General features: G+C 54.3%; 1 protein-coding gene across 1 annotated transcript in view; it reads right to left on the minus strand.

Moving 5' to 3' along the window:
- The window catches only part of LRP1 (LDL receptor related protein 1), a 180,201-nt gene extending 173,359 nt beyond the window's left edge, over positions 1–6,842 (minus strand). Inside the window, exon 1 of the mRNA XM_030554642.1 lies at positions 6,279–6,842. Coding sequence (XP_030410502.1) covers positions 6,279–6,378 — 100 coding nt within the window. The 5' untranslated portion in view covers positions 6,379–6,842. The remainder of the gene's footprint in view (positions 1–6,278) is intronic.
- Between the last annotated feature and the right edge of the window lie 7,095 nt (positions 6,843–13,937).

Raw genomic sequence — 13,937 nt, forward strand, 5'->3', positions numbered from 1 at the left:
TCCAGCTATGTTCCCCCTGCCCCAACTCAAAGCAAAGCGGATTCTGCTCTCCCGCCACTCACATTCTGTGAGAGAACCCGAGGCCCGGCTCTGAGAGGACACTAGGGCCCAGGGGATTCAGCATAAAGGGGATGGGGAACAGGACGCCTGGGTTCTATTCCCTGCGTGGGGAGGGGAGTGCTGAAGGACAAGTCAGGACTCCTGGGTTCCATGCCGATTTCTTTTATAGCGCTTTTCATCCGTAGATCACAACGCACTGTTACCAAAACATTATCGGCCCCTCCAGCAGACAGGGAACCGCGGCACTAAGCCAATCGCTCAAGGTCACACAGGCAGTCGATGAGTGGAACACGGAACTGAACCTGGGTCACCCACTTCCTAAGCCCAGGAGCTAACCACTGGGCTCTCCTTCCCCTCCAGCACCATCCGCAAAGCCAGATCCTATGCCATTCGGTCGCAGGTTCCCTCTTAGCCCGACCAAAGGCCCAAGGAGCTCAGTGAGCGTTGAAACGAAGACAGGGCAAGCGAAAAATGCTTCCCTCTTGATCCCTCCGCAGCAAGAGACGGGCTGCCCAGCGGGAGTGGGAGGGTGGCACGGCAGAGGTTCAGCACCAAGGCAAGGATGGAGTTTTCCTCGACGTGCTCGGCTCCAGGAAGCTGGGACTCAACCATTTCATTTTCGAAAGCTGCCACTTCGGAGGAACGAGCCCTTTGAAACCGGCCTTCCCAGCACTGTCCCGTGTATTCACTAGCACCAACTGAGATCAGAATCCCATCGCGCCAGGAGCTCCGCAGACACAGAGCAAGGGGCAACCCCTCACCCAGACAGCTCAAGGGCTGGGAGGGGAAACTGAGGCACAAAAGGGGAAAGCACCTGCCCGAGGGCGCGCATCAGGGAAGCGGCAGAGCTGGGAACAGAACCGACACCAGCAGGCCCCAGGTAGGCACAACCCTCTTGCAGGATAGAGGTGGGTGATCTCTCTCCGTTAAGCCATGACATCCTCCCCCTGAACACGCCCGCTGCTGGGATCGGCCGAATGCATCTAAGCACCCGGCCACCAGCTGCAACCAGGTGAAAATCCCAAAGGAAGCACCCAGCCAGGGCCAGGCACAGAACAGCTCTAGCTGGCCGCAAAGAGGAACCCAATTAAGCCAGAACCGAGTCAACTGCCCCCCACAAAGGAGGGTCCAGGTGCCCAGGGGTTTGATGCACAAGGAAACAGACTAAGCTGGTTTTGCTTTTCCATCACTCTTAGGAGACCACTCTTAGGAGATCACCCAGGGCTAACGACACAAGTGCAGGTGGGCGTGATGCATTAAGCCACTGGCCAGTCTGCAGGGGCCAGCAGCTAGCTGGGTTTGGGCTTTCAATCCTCCAGCTACGCAGGAGGAGATATTCTGGGCACCTCACCTGAGTCCTGTCCTGCCCCCCTGGTTTGCAGAGCGTGCCAGTCACCCGCCCTCTGAGAAATCAGACCCTAGTCAGGAGTCTCAAGCTGGGGTTGGCCCCAGAACTGCAGCACCCCAAAACCACTAGCCCCTCTGGGAACAGTTTGGACCTTCACCTCCTTATGCCTCAGTTCCTGTTCTGGGAACAGGGTTTATAGCTCAAACTGCCAGCGCTTCAGGGCAGAGACCCACTCCCTGCACTTGGGGAACAACGGAGCCTTGCCTCAGCCGGGTGCCCCCAGAGCTGCCGTAACCCACAGAACAGCTCTGAACTCTCCTCCCCAAAACCGTTCCGCATCCTGGCGCTTTACCTCCACTGAACCTGGGGTGGCTCTCGGCCTGGCACGGGAAAACACGTCCTGGTAAATACACAGTCCCAGTGGAGCATGCGTGCGCCACCCAGGGCTTGTCTACACTGGCAATTTACAGCGCTCGGGGTGGGGAAACGCCCCCCTGAACACAGCAAGTTGCAGCGCTGTGAAGGGCATCAGTGCTGGGAGCTGCGCCCCTTGTGGAGGTGGGTTTTTTAGAGGGCTGGGAGAGCTCCACACAAGCCACAGTGCTGCTGGCACAGACTAGCCCCCAAACGGAACTGATGAGATGCACCAGACCACCAAAGCATCAGGAGCGGTGACGTGCGGAGGAACCAGCCATTTTCGACCACAGCTATTTCCAATCTCTACCAAAGCGTTCCACAAACAGCCGAGATTTCAGCCTGGCAATCAATGCAAACCAAGCCGGGCTTCTCAGGACAGGGGCGGGAGGGATTCCAAGGACAGATACAGAATAGAGGCTCGAAAAATCCATTCCCTCGGCACATCCACTGGACTTTGTCCTCCTGAGCAAGAGTCCAAGACAGGGTATCAGCCACCAAACAGAACCGTTACCCACACCAACTCCTGGCCAAAAAAAGGCAGGCCCACTGTGTGAAGCACAGGAGCCAGGACTCCTGGATTCCATTCGCAGCTCTGGGAGGGGAGCTGGGTGTAGAGGGTCAGAGAGAGGGGACTGGAAGGCAGGACTCCTGGGTTATCTCCTTGGCTCTGAGAGTAGGATATAGTGGCTAGGATAGGGGCCTGTGAGAATCAGGACTCCTGGGTTCTATTCACAGCTCTGGAAAGGTGGATGTGGAAGAGAACTGGGAATCGTGCCACATGGATCCATCCCCAGCTCGGAGCGGGGAATGGGGTGGAGTGGTTAGCACAGCCGCAGGACTCCTGGGTTCTGTTCCCCACCGGCCCCCTGGAGGCGCGGCCGTGCACTGGGAGGCCTTGCAAAGAGTAAAGCGTCCCAAGAGCGCCAGACCCAGGAGAGGGCTCCGTTAGTTACTACGCACGTTATGCTTTGAGCTTGCAGACGCCTTTCCCTCTAAACTGCCCAGCTCCCGTTTTCTCACCGCCGAGCCCTCATCCCACACAACCAGCTTGTGGCTGCTCCCAAAGGCCGTTTCTGCCCAGGGGATCGATGGGAGATAAGTACATTGGGCCCATTCGCTCCTTTTGGAGCAAAAGCCCCCACTGAAGTCCAGGGCAGTTTTGCACAGGTCAGGCTCCCCGAGGACAGCTCCTCCCTTCGCAGGGGAGCCATGGTTAGGTGAGGCCAGCGCGCTCCCCAAAGCGACCCACAATCTCACGCTGCGTGCAGCCCACGGATTACAGAAGCAGGCAATGTGACTACAGGCGACACAGTGACCTGGGACTCTGGAGCGCCGGGTCTGGCTCTCCTTCCAGTGTATGCCTCTTCACTTTGCCGCGCCTCAGTTTCCCCATCTGTAAAATGGGGATAAGGACATCATCCTCTTTTCTAAGGCGTTTGAGATTCATGGGAGAAAGGCAGCGGATAGGAGCTAGTTAGTGGTAGAAGGGTCAGAATTCTCTCCCCTCTTCATACTCCCTTTGCCCACCCCCCACCAGCCGCACACCCCCTTCTCTGCCATACTAAGGTGCAGCCTTTGCTTGCGAGCTCAAGCCCTCGAGGCCAAATCTTTATCAGTGCAGGATGCATAATAACCGCCAGCTTCATGCAACATTCATGGCAGCACTAACTAGGGGCTTGGCTACCCAGGGAAACAGACGCCTGCCTCCCACTCGTCCCCTGTAGCTCCGTAGGTCACTTTCAGTCACAGAGAGAGGATCGTTGCACTGAAAACACAGCCAGCCCCAATATTCATTTGAGGGCCCAGTTCTGTGCTGGTTCCCACCCATCACAATCCCGTTCCCCTCACCAGGCCTGCAGAGTGGAAAATACTGAATCTGGAGCTCTGGCATCTATCTTCGCACCATCCAGTCGGGCTGAATTCTAATCACTCAGAAGGTAGATTTGGGGTTCACAGTCAGGGAATTCCAGGTTTGATCCCCAGCTCTGTCACTTACCCCCTGGGCAAGCCACCGCCTCTCCCTGTGCCTGAGTATCCTTCTGTAAAGTATGGGGCGAGAAACCTTCCTTTGTCCATCTTTGGCTAGCAGGCTCTCCAGGCCAGAAAGGTGTAAAACAAGTATAAATTTGCCCCAATTCCCTGGGGGAGCGGAGAGCAGAAAACACAACACCTCAACCCTCAAAAGAGCTCGCGGTCTTTCCTCTGCACGCTGAAAACAGGCGCTGTTCCTTGGGGAGAGGGCTGCACTAGGAGAGCCTTGGAAAGTTAGCAGAGAATGGCGTTTTTCAAGCAAAATATAAAAAGGGCAAAATTAAATCAAATGCATTAAAATCAGTGGCTCTGGGCACACTCTCTCTGCTTTTAGCTCCAAATTTGGCCAATTCTACCACCCTTTGCAAGTTCAGCGGCGCCAAAGGCCGCTTGCTAACGTACCCAGTGTGCAGACGGGATACGGCAAAAAAATGTGAAGTGCCCTGCTTAAAACAAGGCAGTTGTCTAGACTAGGAGGTAAGGATGGACGACCTACTCAGGAAATACTTTCTCTCTGCCGTTGCCAGGATAATCACAGGCCGCAAAATGGAATTTTTGACACTTCAGAATCTGAGCTTGCAAGGCCTGAAGTCATGACTCATGCAACATGGAAGGAAACAATCGATTTTATGTAGCAAACTAACAGGTTTGGCTTATTTACTCCTACCGGCCAAGCTTCCTTACAAGCCTGCCACTTTTCTGTTACAACTTTGATTCCAGGCAAAAAATATTAGCGATTTAAAGAGGTTACCAAAAGAGAACCTGGCCGTGATTTTCCAGGAGACAAGACTTGAGGTGGGGGGGAAGGAGGACATTTCTCTGGAGAGCTCCGTATTTTTTCTTCTGCCACTCAAGCTATATATGACAGGCACACACTTCCCCAATTCTGGGCTTCCTCATGCCCAACTTCCATGTCAGCTGAGCACAGAAATTGACCCCTTTGCCCTGTTAGGGCCGCAGCTGTTTGTTTCAGAGGATTCTTATATTGTCTTCCCTCTCGCCAAGAAAGTCCTGCTTTTTTCAAAGCCAGCCTGGTCAAACTCTACCTTGCTGCCTCTGGTATATGCCATGTCACGCTTCAGCAGCGCACTGCAGCCTGTCGCTTGCAGGAGGGGAGGAAAAAAATTGCATTGATTTTGCAGATGCCATTCGAAATGTAGATTCCTGCACTATTCAATTGCTCTCTGATGATCCACACGAAGATCCATCCAATTTAGCCCAGAGCAACAGAGCTTTTAAATGCATCTTTAGGAGAACCAATTAAATATTGATATCTGACCCCTTTTTTTTTTTTTTAATTGCATCTAGTTGTGGATTCTACCCCGTGTCCTCACCTCCCTAGAACGGCTGTTCAGGGCCAAAAGGAATGAGTTACATTTTCCACCACCTGCAAAGGAACCAGACTTGGGATAGAACCAGAAGGCCAATGATGCAAATACCATTGGATCAAGTGAGCCTGCAATCCAAGAGAGATCAGAAACACGGAGCTTGCTGAAGTCAGTCCACCCCGCTGCCTGGAATTATAGAAACCAGAAAGGAAACAGCAAAAGCGGTTGTGTAGGAAACACACAGCAACCATTTCTATGACATAACAGCGCTAGACGCAGATCACCAAGGATCCAAATACCAGCGGAAACAGGAGTTTTTCCAACACATCCCTTGGCCCTCCATATTTTTTTAAAAAGCAGCTTCCACGTCCATGCACATTTTGAAGCATCGTCACGTTTTCTCCAGGCATAATTTGTTGCACGAGGGCTTTTTTTTTTTTAATTGAAGGGAAAGTACCTACAAAACATGAGGGGGGAGGTGTATTTGCAAAGCAAGATGTCCACTCAAGGGGTTATCTTCCCGATTGACCATTCCCAAGAGACTGACATATGCCCTGGAGTCCTGCCAGGAGTTTACAGCCGAGTTCAGAAATGTTTTTAAAAGTCAGCCCATAAACAAGCTGCAGGTACAGACCCCACAGGCGGTAAAAGCAACAGACAGGGGGGTGGGGGGAGCCCAATATTTTGGTGCCAGATGAAAATTGCAGGCGAGGTGAAGAATGCACACCCGCAAAACCCCTTCTTTCTCCCTCACCCCCAAGGGAGGGGTCCAGGAATGGACCAGAAGTGCAGGGCTTTGTTTCAAGGGGGGGGCAGGAGAGAATCATGCAAACTGCAAAACAATACAGTGAAATCCCTAAGCCCAACCACAGCCCCTTCGGCGTCAGCCTGTGCCACAAGAAATACCCCCAAAGCCCCGCAAGCCGGCCAGGGCACCCGAGGGGGCTGGTTCCTAGTGGATCCTGTGGCAAGCGGGGCCACAGCTCAGAGCAGTCGAAGCGGGTCCCCTGGACGCCCCAAACACCCCTCGGAGGGGAGAAAGGCAGAAGGGGGGTTTAGAGGCTGCAAAGAGGGAGGGAGCGACTGAAACTCACCGTCAAGGGCAGAGATGGGCCCGATCCCGGCCAGGGTGTGCAAATATCCCAACGAGACCAGCAGGGTCGCCGCCAGCACCTCCGCCCGGGGGGGCAGCATGGCTCGGAGAGCCTCGGCGAGCCGGGCTCGGGCTAGACACGGCCGGGCAGGCTCGCAGCCGCTTCACCTCTGCTCCTGCGCTCCGGCTCCCCTTCCTCCACGGGGGGGGAGAGTGCTCAGCCCTTCCACCACCATCCAACACAAACAGGGGAAGGAGGAAAGAGGCCCCCCCTCCTCCTCCTCCTCCTCCTCTCCCAGCCCAGGAGGGGAGAGCGGCCAGCAGCAGCGAGGCTGGGGAAAGGACGTGAGGGGGGGGTCTCAGCCCTGCGATGCAGGGAGCGGGGGTTGCATTTGCAGCCAGACCCAGCAGCAGCCCCCCCGTGCAATGGGGTAAGCGCGACCCAGGGCAAGTGCAGCGACCCCCGCGGCTGGGCGAGGGGGGGTCCCCTCCGGCTGCAGACAGAGGCGGCGGCTCCGGCCCCTCCCGGGCGGTGGGTGCAGCAACGGGGCAGATTCGCTGCTGCTGCTGCAGCTGCTGCCGCCTGATGGAGCTCGCGCCGCCCCTGCCCGCCTGACGTCATGGGTTCCCAGGGTCTGGGGGGGGGCTACGCGGCACATGGCTCCACGCATGCGCCTCCCCTTGCCTCCTGGTTCCTTGCTGGAAGCGGGGGGGGCGCTTTTGCAAAGCTTCCAGCCTGGGCGCAGGCCGAGCTGAGCCGCCTGCCCGCGGGGGTGGGGTGCAGGTGCATTCAAACCAGCCCCCCTCTTGCTGCCAGAGCAGCCCCCCCATTGCATGCATCAGGAGGGGCCACTCCCCTGCAGTTCCCCTCCCCCCACACCCATTGCATAGCCTTGCAAGAGAAGGATGCACCTGCATGCAAGCCAGCCACTCCTCGTTGCAAGAGCAGACCCCCCAAAGGAGGGGGGGACCAACCACTCAGCCCCTCATTGCAATGGCCCCTTTCCATTGCCAGAGAGAGATGCATGTTTGTGGGGACTCGTCAGATGCATTTCACTGCAAGCGAGCGACACACTGCACTAGTACGCACGCGCATTCGAAAGAGGGAAGCGCCTGTGCAGGAATCCAGAACCCACTCGTGGCCAGAACCGCTCCCCACACTGCAGGAGGAGGGGGCGGCCAGCGCTGCATTTGTGCTGGAGCTTCCAGGGCTGAACCCCCGGCACTTCTAGGCTTGGCAGTTCATAGCCACGGCACATCTCAGCTTGCCACATCCGTGATGCAAGTAAAGTGCCTTGAGCCCCAGAACCTAGTTGCTTGAGTCTCAATACCACTCTCATTACCCACTGAGCACTGGGTGCGTATGCCTGAAAGTCTCCCATCCCCTCATTGCACTAGCACCTTCCATTACAAGAGAAGGGTGCATTTGCATGTAAAGCAGTTGCCTCTTACTGCGATAGGGGCCCCACTCTGCTAGCAGATATACGCATATCCGCGAACCCATCATTGGACTCGTATCCTTCCATTTCAAGAAGGAGATGCCTGTGCATGCTAGTCAGAGTCCCCAAACTTTGCAGAAGTAGCCATGCATGCAAACCACCTATTGCAATAATATGCACACCCTTGCAAGCGGGAGATGCTTGTATTTGCAAAGCACACACCCAGAGCTGCATGAGATGTGCATTGACATTCAAACCAGCCCCATCCTGCCCCCAACTGCAATAACGAGATGCATGTTCACCCTAACCAATGCCCCAAGCCACCGGTCCCTTCCCCTTCCCGTTTGCATTAAGGAAATAAACACGCATACGCATGCTTTGGGACTGCATTACTGTAACACTGCATTATACTGCGGTCATTGGGCTGTTACTGTATTTCTATTTTGGGTGTGTTTCATAGAGACCCATCAGCACACAAACAAAACAAGCAGAGGAAAAGACTCGCTCAAGCTATGCCACTTCTCAGCGAACACTTGAGAATTGTTAAAAGAGGGTGCCAGGCCAGAAAAAAGCCTGGGACACCAGAGAGCAGAGGAAGCGAGGTAGGTGTAGAAAGGAACAGGCTCTCTCAAGAGAGGCAGGGATGGTCCTCATTGTTTGAGGGAACAGTGTGATACTGTTGCAAAAAAAGCAAACGTGATTCTGGGATACATTAACAGGTGTGTTGTAAACAAGACACGAGAAGTCATTCTTCCGCTTTACTCTGCGCTGGTTAGGCCTCAACTGGAGTATTGTGTCCAGTTCTGGGCACCGCATTTCAAGAAAGATGTGGAGAAACTGGAGAGGGTCCAGAGAAGAGCAACAAGAATGATTAAAGGTCTTGAGAACATGACCTATGAAGGAAGGCTGAAAGAACTGGGTTTGTTTGGTTTGGAAAAGAGAAGACTGAGAGGGGACATGATAGCAGTTTGCAGGTATCTCAAAGGGTGTCATCAGGAGGAGGGAGAAAACTTGTTCACCTTAGCCTCCAATGATAGAACAAGAAGCAATGGGCTTAAACTGCAGCAAGGGAGATTTAGGTTGGACATTAGGAAAAAGTTCCTAACTGTCAGGGTAGTTAAACACTGGAATAGATTGCCTAGGGAAGTTGTGGAATCTCCATCTCTGGAGATATTTAAGAGTAGGTTAGATAAATGTCTATCAGGGATGGTCTAGACAGTATTTGGTCCTGCCATGAGGGCAGGGGACTGGACTCGATGACCTCTCGAGGTCCCTTCCAGTCCTAGAGTCTATGAATCTATGAATCTATGAACCAGACAGAGACACAGGCTGCATCTACACTTGGAGCTAGGGCTGGGATTCCCAGCTCATGTTGACATGGTCACACCAATTAGCACACTAAAAATACTAGTGTAGCCACATTAGCATGGGCCAGCTGTGCTGAACACAAGCCCACATGGGGGTACATACCCAAGTGGCTAGCTGGGCTGAGCTGGCTTGATCAAAGCTAGCTCATGCATGCAGGGCTGCCAACCTCAAGATCAAAATCATGCATCAGACCCTCACAGATCAGGAGACTTTTTTATTTCAATACTATAGTGTGGGTTTGGAGGAGCTGTCTTTTGATTGGCAAACTCCCCTGCCCAACCCCAGTGTGGGGGGGGGGGACAATGAGCATTGCCCCCCTCTCCAAATTGATTGGGTCAGGTGATTTTGGCTTCTGCTGCAAAGTTACCAATGATTAGGGGTATGAAAGAGCTTCGATGTGAGGAGAGATTAATTAGACTGGGACTTTTCCACTTGGAAAAGTGAAGACTAAGGGGGGATATGACTGAGGTCTATAAAATCATGACTGCTGTGGAGAAAGTCAATAAGGATGTGTCATTTACTCCTTCTCATAACACAAGAACTAGGGGTCACCAAATGAAATTAACAGGCAGCACGTTTAAAACAAACAAAAGGAAGTATTTCTTCGCACAACGCACAGTCAACTTGTGGAACTCCTTGCCAGAGGATGATGTAAAGGCCAAGACTATAACAGAGTTAAAAAAAGAACTAGATACATTAATGGAGGACAGGTCCATCAATGGCTATTAGCCAGGATGGACAGAGATGGTGTCCCTAGCCTTTGTTTGCCAGAAGCTGGGAATAGGCAACAGGGGGATGCTTCACTTGATTATTCCCTGTTCTGTTCATTCCCTCCAAGGCACCTGGCCGTGGCTACTGTCAGAAGACAGGGTACTGGACTAGATAGACCTTTGGTCTGATCCAGTATGGTCGTTCTTATGTTCTGCTGCTCGATTTCTAAGAATTCAGAATGATGATACATGAGGACCCATAAACAGAGAGAGAGAAAACAGGCTGCTCCTGAGGCAGAGCGCTGCAACTCAGACCAGCTTGCTTAAAGCCATCTCTTTCCAAACTGACTCAGAGTCACCTCACCTGCCAAAAGGAACAAGGAACCACCCCCGCTTTTGAAGTGGTAACTTAACAATTCCAACACAGTCTTCAGTACCCCACCTTGGAGCCTTGGGCCTGGTCCGGAGGCACGTCTACACTGCAGGCAGAGGGGTGACTGCAGCACATGCAGCAGTAGCTTTGATCCAGCGAGCTCGTATCATCAGAGCAGTGAATCCGCAGCAGCACCGGCTTTACAACAGAGCTGATGAGAGGGGAGGGATGAGGGGACAATTAGAACAGGTATCCCAGCTTGGGGGGGGGGGGGCAGAACATCTGTAAAATGGGTGAAATGAGAGAGGACGGCGCCCTCGCAAACATGATGTACCAGGGCCCCAAATTTCTCTCCACAAGACTCAGCCCTGGGTAGGCCCCAGCTCCATTGTTACTGGAGCGAGCGAGATCAAAGCAAGACTGCAGTCATCCCAGGATATACCCTAAAAGCGGGAGAATTGGGGGATTCCACCGCAGGAGGGGTAAGGGCACCAGACCTGGCAGCAGACAGGGTGCGCGTGGAGAGACCAGAGCCGTGCCGTGAGCCCTGTGCCCAGGACACGTGTGATCCAGCCATCCCTCCCCTGGCCTGCAAGGGAAATGCAGGTTTGCGAAGGTAAAACTGTCACTGCCCACCTTGCATCTCACCCACTCCCCCCCCCACACATTTCCAAGTGGCCAGCAAAGCCCCTTCAGCCTCCACCGCCACTGGACTTTTTCCGACGATATCAAGATTTCCCTGCACATCCCCCAGTGTCACTGGACCTGCCTGCAGCAGACACCCAGGGAGATCCGCAAGCAGCCGTCGGTTGCTCCCCAAGACTGCGTGGATGGGCCAGTACAGGGAGAGACACATGCTAAAGTGCATCCACAGTCCCCCCGGGGGCTGGAACGCAGCAGCCAGGCCAGCCCGGGCTCAACAAGGGATCTAAGGGCCACGGGGCACCAGCCAACCCTTAGTGACTGGGAGTTCAGGTTGAAATTTCCCCCGGTGGCAGGTTCTCCCATAGCTGCAGAGTTTCTTGCACCTTCCCATGGAGCAAGTGGGAGACAGAATACAGGACGGGATGGAGCTCGGTTCTGCCCCAGTCTGGCACTGCTTATGACAGTGCACAGGGAGAGGAAAGCTAAGAGTGCCGTGGGGTCAACGTTCCCCCTAATGACCCAGTGGTCCAGCTCTGCCCTGGACAGAAGCACAGTGACACTGATTTATTAGCCGCCTGAAGAGTTTTGCACAGGAGGGATGAGGAAGTGAATTCCCTGCTAGGCTTCTCCAGCTGGGAGCTGAACTCCCACGCCTGGCTGCTAGTGAGGTGTCCCTCGCTTAGCCCCCATGCCCAGCCGGGGGGTTATCTGCAGACTCAAAGGGTGCTGAGTCAAGGAGCCGGCTTTCAGAGCCGCTCTCACGCGCAGAGCCCGAGAAGTAGTTTGTCCTAGAGATAACTGATGCTCTGCCGGGGAAGCAGCTGGGTAACACAGCCTGGGGGCTGGGTAACATGACGGGGATTTCATTGGCACCCAGGTGAGATTGCACAGGGCACGCTGTTTAGACAGGCTAGGTGGGGCTGGGGTTAAAGCAGCAGCGTGGGACGCAGGAGACCTCTGGCTTCAATTCCTGTCGCTGCCAGGGTGACCCAGGACAAGACACAGCCTCTCCAGGCCTCAGCTTCCTGGCCATCACACGGGAACCAGCAGCTTTCCTTTGGCTGGCTAGCTCGGGGCTGGAACTGGCTATTACTGTGCGTTATGTGCTGCATTGACCGCAAGGGGGTCGCAGCCTCTGCTGTGTCTATTGTGCCAGACGCTGCGCATTAGGTATTAGGTGCATTATGGTAGCACCTAAGCACCCTAGCCTCGGCCCCACCCCTCGTTGTGGCAGGACGTGGTACAGCCCCCGAATGAGGTGTGTTCAACAAACTAGAATGCTGGTATTCTTCTTGTTCATTTGCATAAGAACTTGATTTGCCCTGGAAATAATTCCCTCCCCCCTCCCACAAATGTAAACGAAAAATGTTAATTTCTGGTCTCCAAATGCAACAACAAAATGTAACTGAAAACTCCCAGACTAGCAGTTTCCCCAGTTTTAGCAAAATCAAACAAACAAACAAACGAAATTTACAGTTTGAAACCAAAATGTTTTCATTTTGAACCCACAAAATTGTGGTTACCAAAAATGGGAGGGGGGGACAATTTTGGAGTGTCTGGGGTTTTTGATGGAAAACCTGGCTATTTTAGTCAAAAAAGGTTTCTCTATTCAAAAATAGTTTTTGACAAAGACAATTTTTCAGTGAAAAGTCTTTCGTTGGTCTTTGTTAGGAACAGCCCTCGTGTAACGATCCACACACTCGGCAGCATCTCGACCGCGATGCCGAACGGGTATGAAAAGGACCCAGAGCAGTCAGCTGGCCGAACAGCTATAGACACGGTCTGAAGATGGAGGCGGCAGCGAGTGACCGCTGGGTCCAAGCCTGCAGCCACTGGTGTGAGAATGGCAGCCCTCACTGGGCACGGGCTGAGAGAAGCGACCCCCAGAAGCCTGGCTTAATGAGACCCCTAATGAAACGGGAACCCATGGGAAACCGTGCCAGCCGTGTCTGCAGGACGCCCCGTTCATGCCGTCCTCTGCACATACCCTGGGTGAGAAACATCCCCAACTGGGTGGAGGAGTGGGCTTGCCTCCATCCCAGGTGGTTGTGGGGCTGCTTGGTGGCTGCTAGTCCCAAGGTGACATGGAATATATGGGCTCAGGAATCCGGGATTCCCAGCTGGCACACAGGACCCAGCCTGGCAGTATGGGTCTCCCATCCAGACAGCAGGAGAGATGAGGTGCACGGGCAGCTGAGATAACCCATCCGGCCTCTCTGGGGAAGCGTCAGCTCATGCCAGACATCGCAGGCAGAAGCTGGGATCAAGCTCAGCTAGCCAAGCACCTGTCAGTTTGCTGAGACCCTCCCTGCAGCAAGGTGGGGTGAGGTGGGTCACGCTGCTGTAGGGAGCAGCCTGTTTTCTCTCTCTCTGTTTTGGGGGTTTGTGCCTGAAGGTTCTGGCTTGTAAGAAGCAAAACGGGGGTGGGTCAGGGGAGGGGCGTTGCAACCTTCCCGTGAGAGAGTTTGAGGTTTTAATCATGTGTGTGTGTGTGTGCGCGTGCACGTCTGTGTGTGCACGCACGCGCGTGCACCGTGAAACATAACAGCACAGAGGTAGAGTGTTTGGAACTAGTTCTCATGCTCAGTTCCAGCCGTGCTGTTGCCTACAATGCCGCATGGTTTACAATCAAAACACAAACGTTTGGAGGCAGAGAAACTTGTCCCAAGCACAAGCGACAGTTCTGAGGCCAGGGGCTCGAGAGCGTTCAGAACGGGATTAGACGCCTACCTGTATCCTAACCACACCGGTGGCTGTCACAGTCGCTGGGACTGGAACTGATACGGGAACTCCACTCAGGCCCGGCGGGGCATCCAGCTGCTGGGCGTTGGGAAGACTCCCTCCCCCAGAGGCACGTGAACGTAAGTGCTGTGATGGGGGCCCCACCCCGGTGCCCTGGCCTGAAACAGCGGCTTTGGGCTGCAGGGATTGTGCTGGCTGGAGCTGGGGTGCGCTGGGCTGGATGGACCTGGGGCTGAGACGGATTCTGTGGTCTCCATTAAGTCCACGTAGGGGCCCTGCCAAGCCCCGGGGAGGCCATGGAAAGTCTCCCCTAGGCTTCGGCTGGGCTCCATCTTACACCTGGTGGTGCTTGTTCAGCTTGGCTGCTCTGGTCGGTCTTTGCA

The sequence above is a fragment of the Gopherus evgoodei genome, chromosome 3 (genome assembly GCF_007399415.2).
Source record: "Gopherus evgoodei ecotype Sinaloan lineage chromosome 3, rGopEvg1_v1.p, whole genome shotgun sequence".
Taxonomy (NCBI): Eukaryota; Metazoa; Chordata; order Testudines; family Testudinidae; genus Gopherus; species Gopherus evgoodei.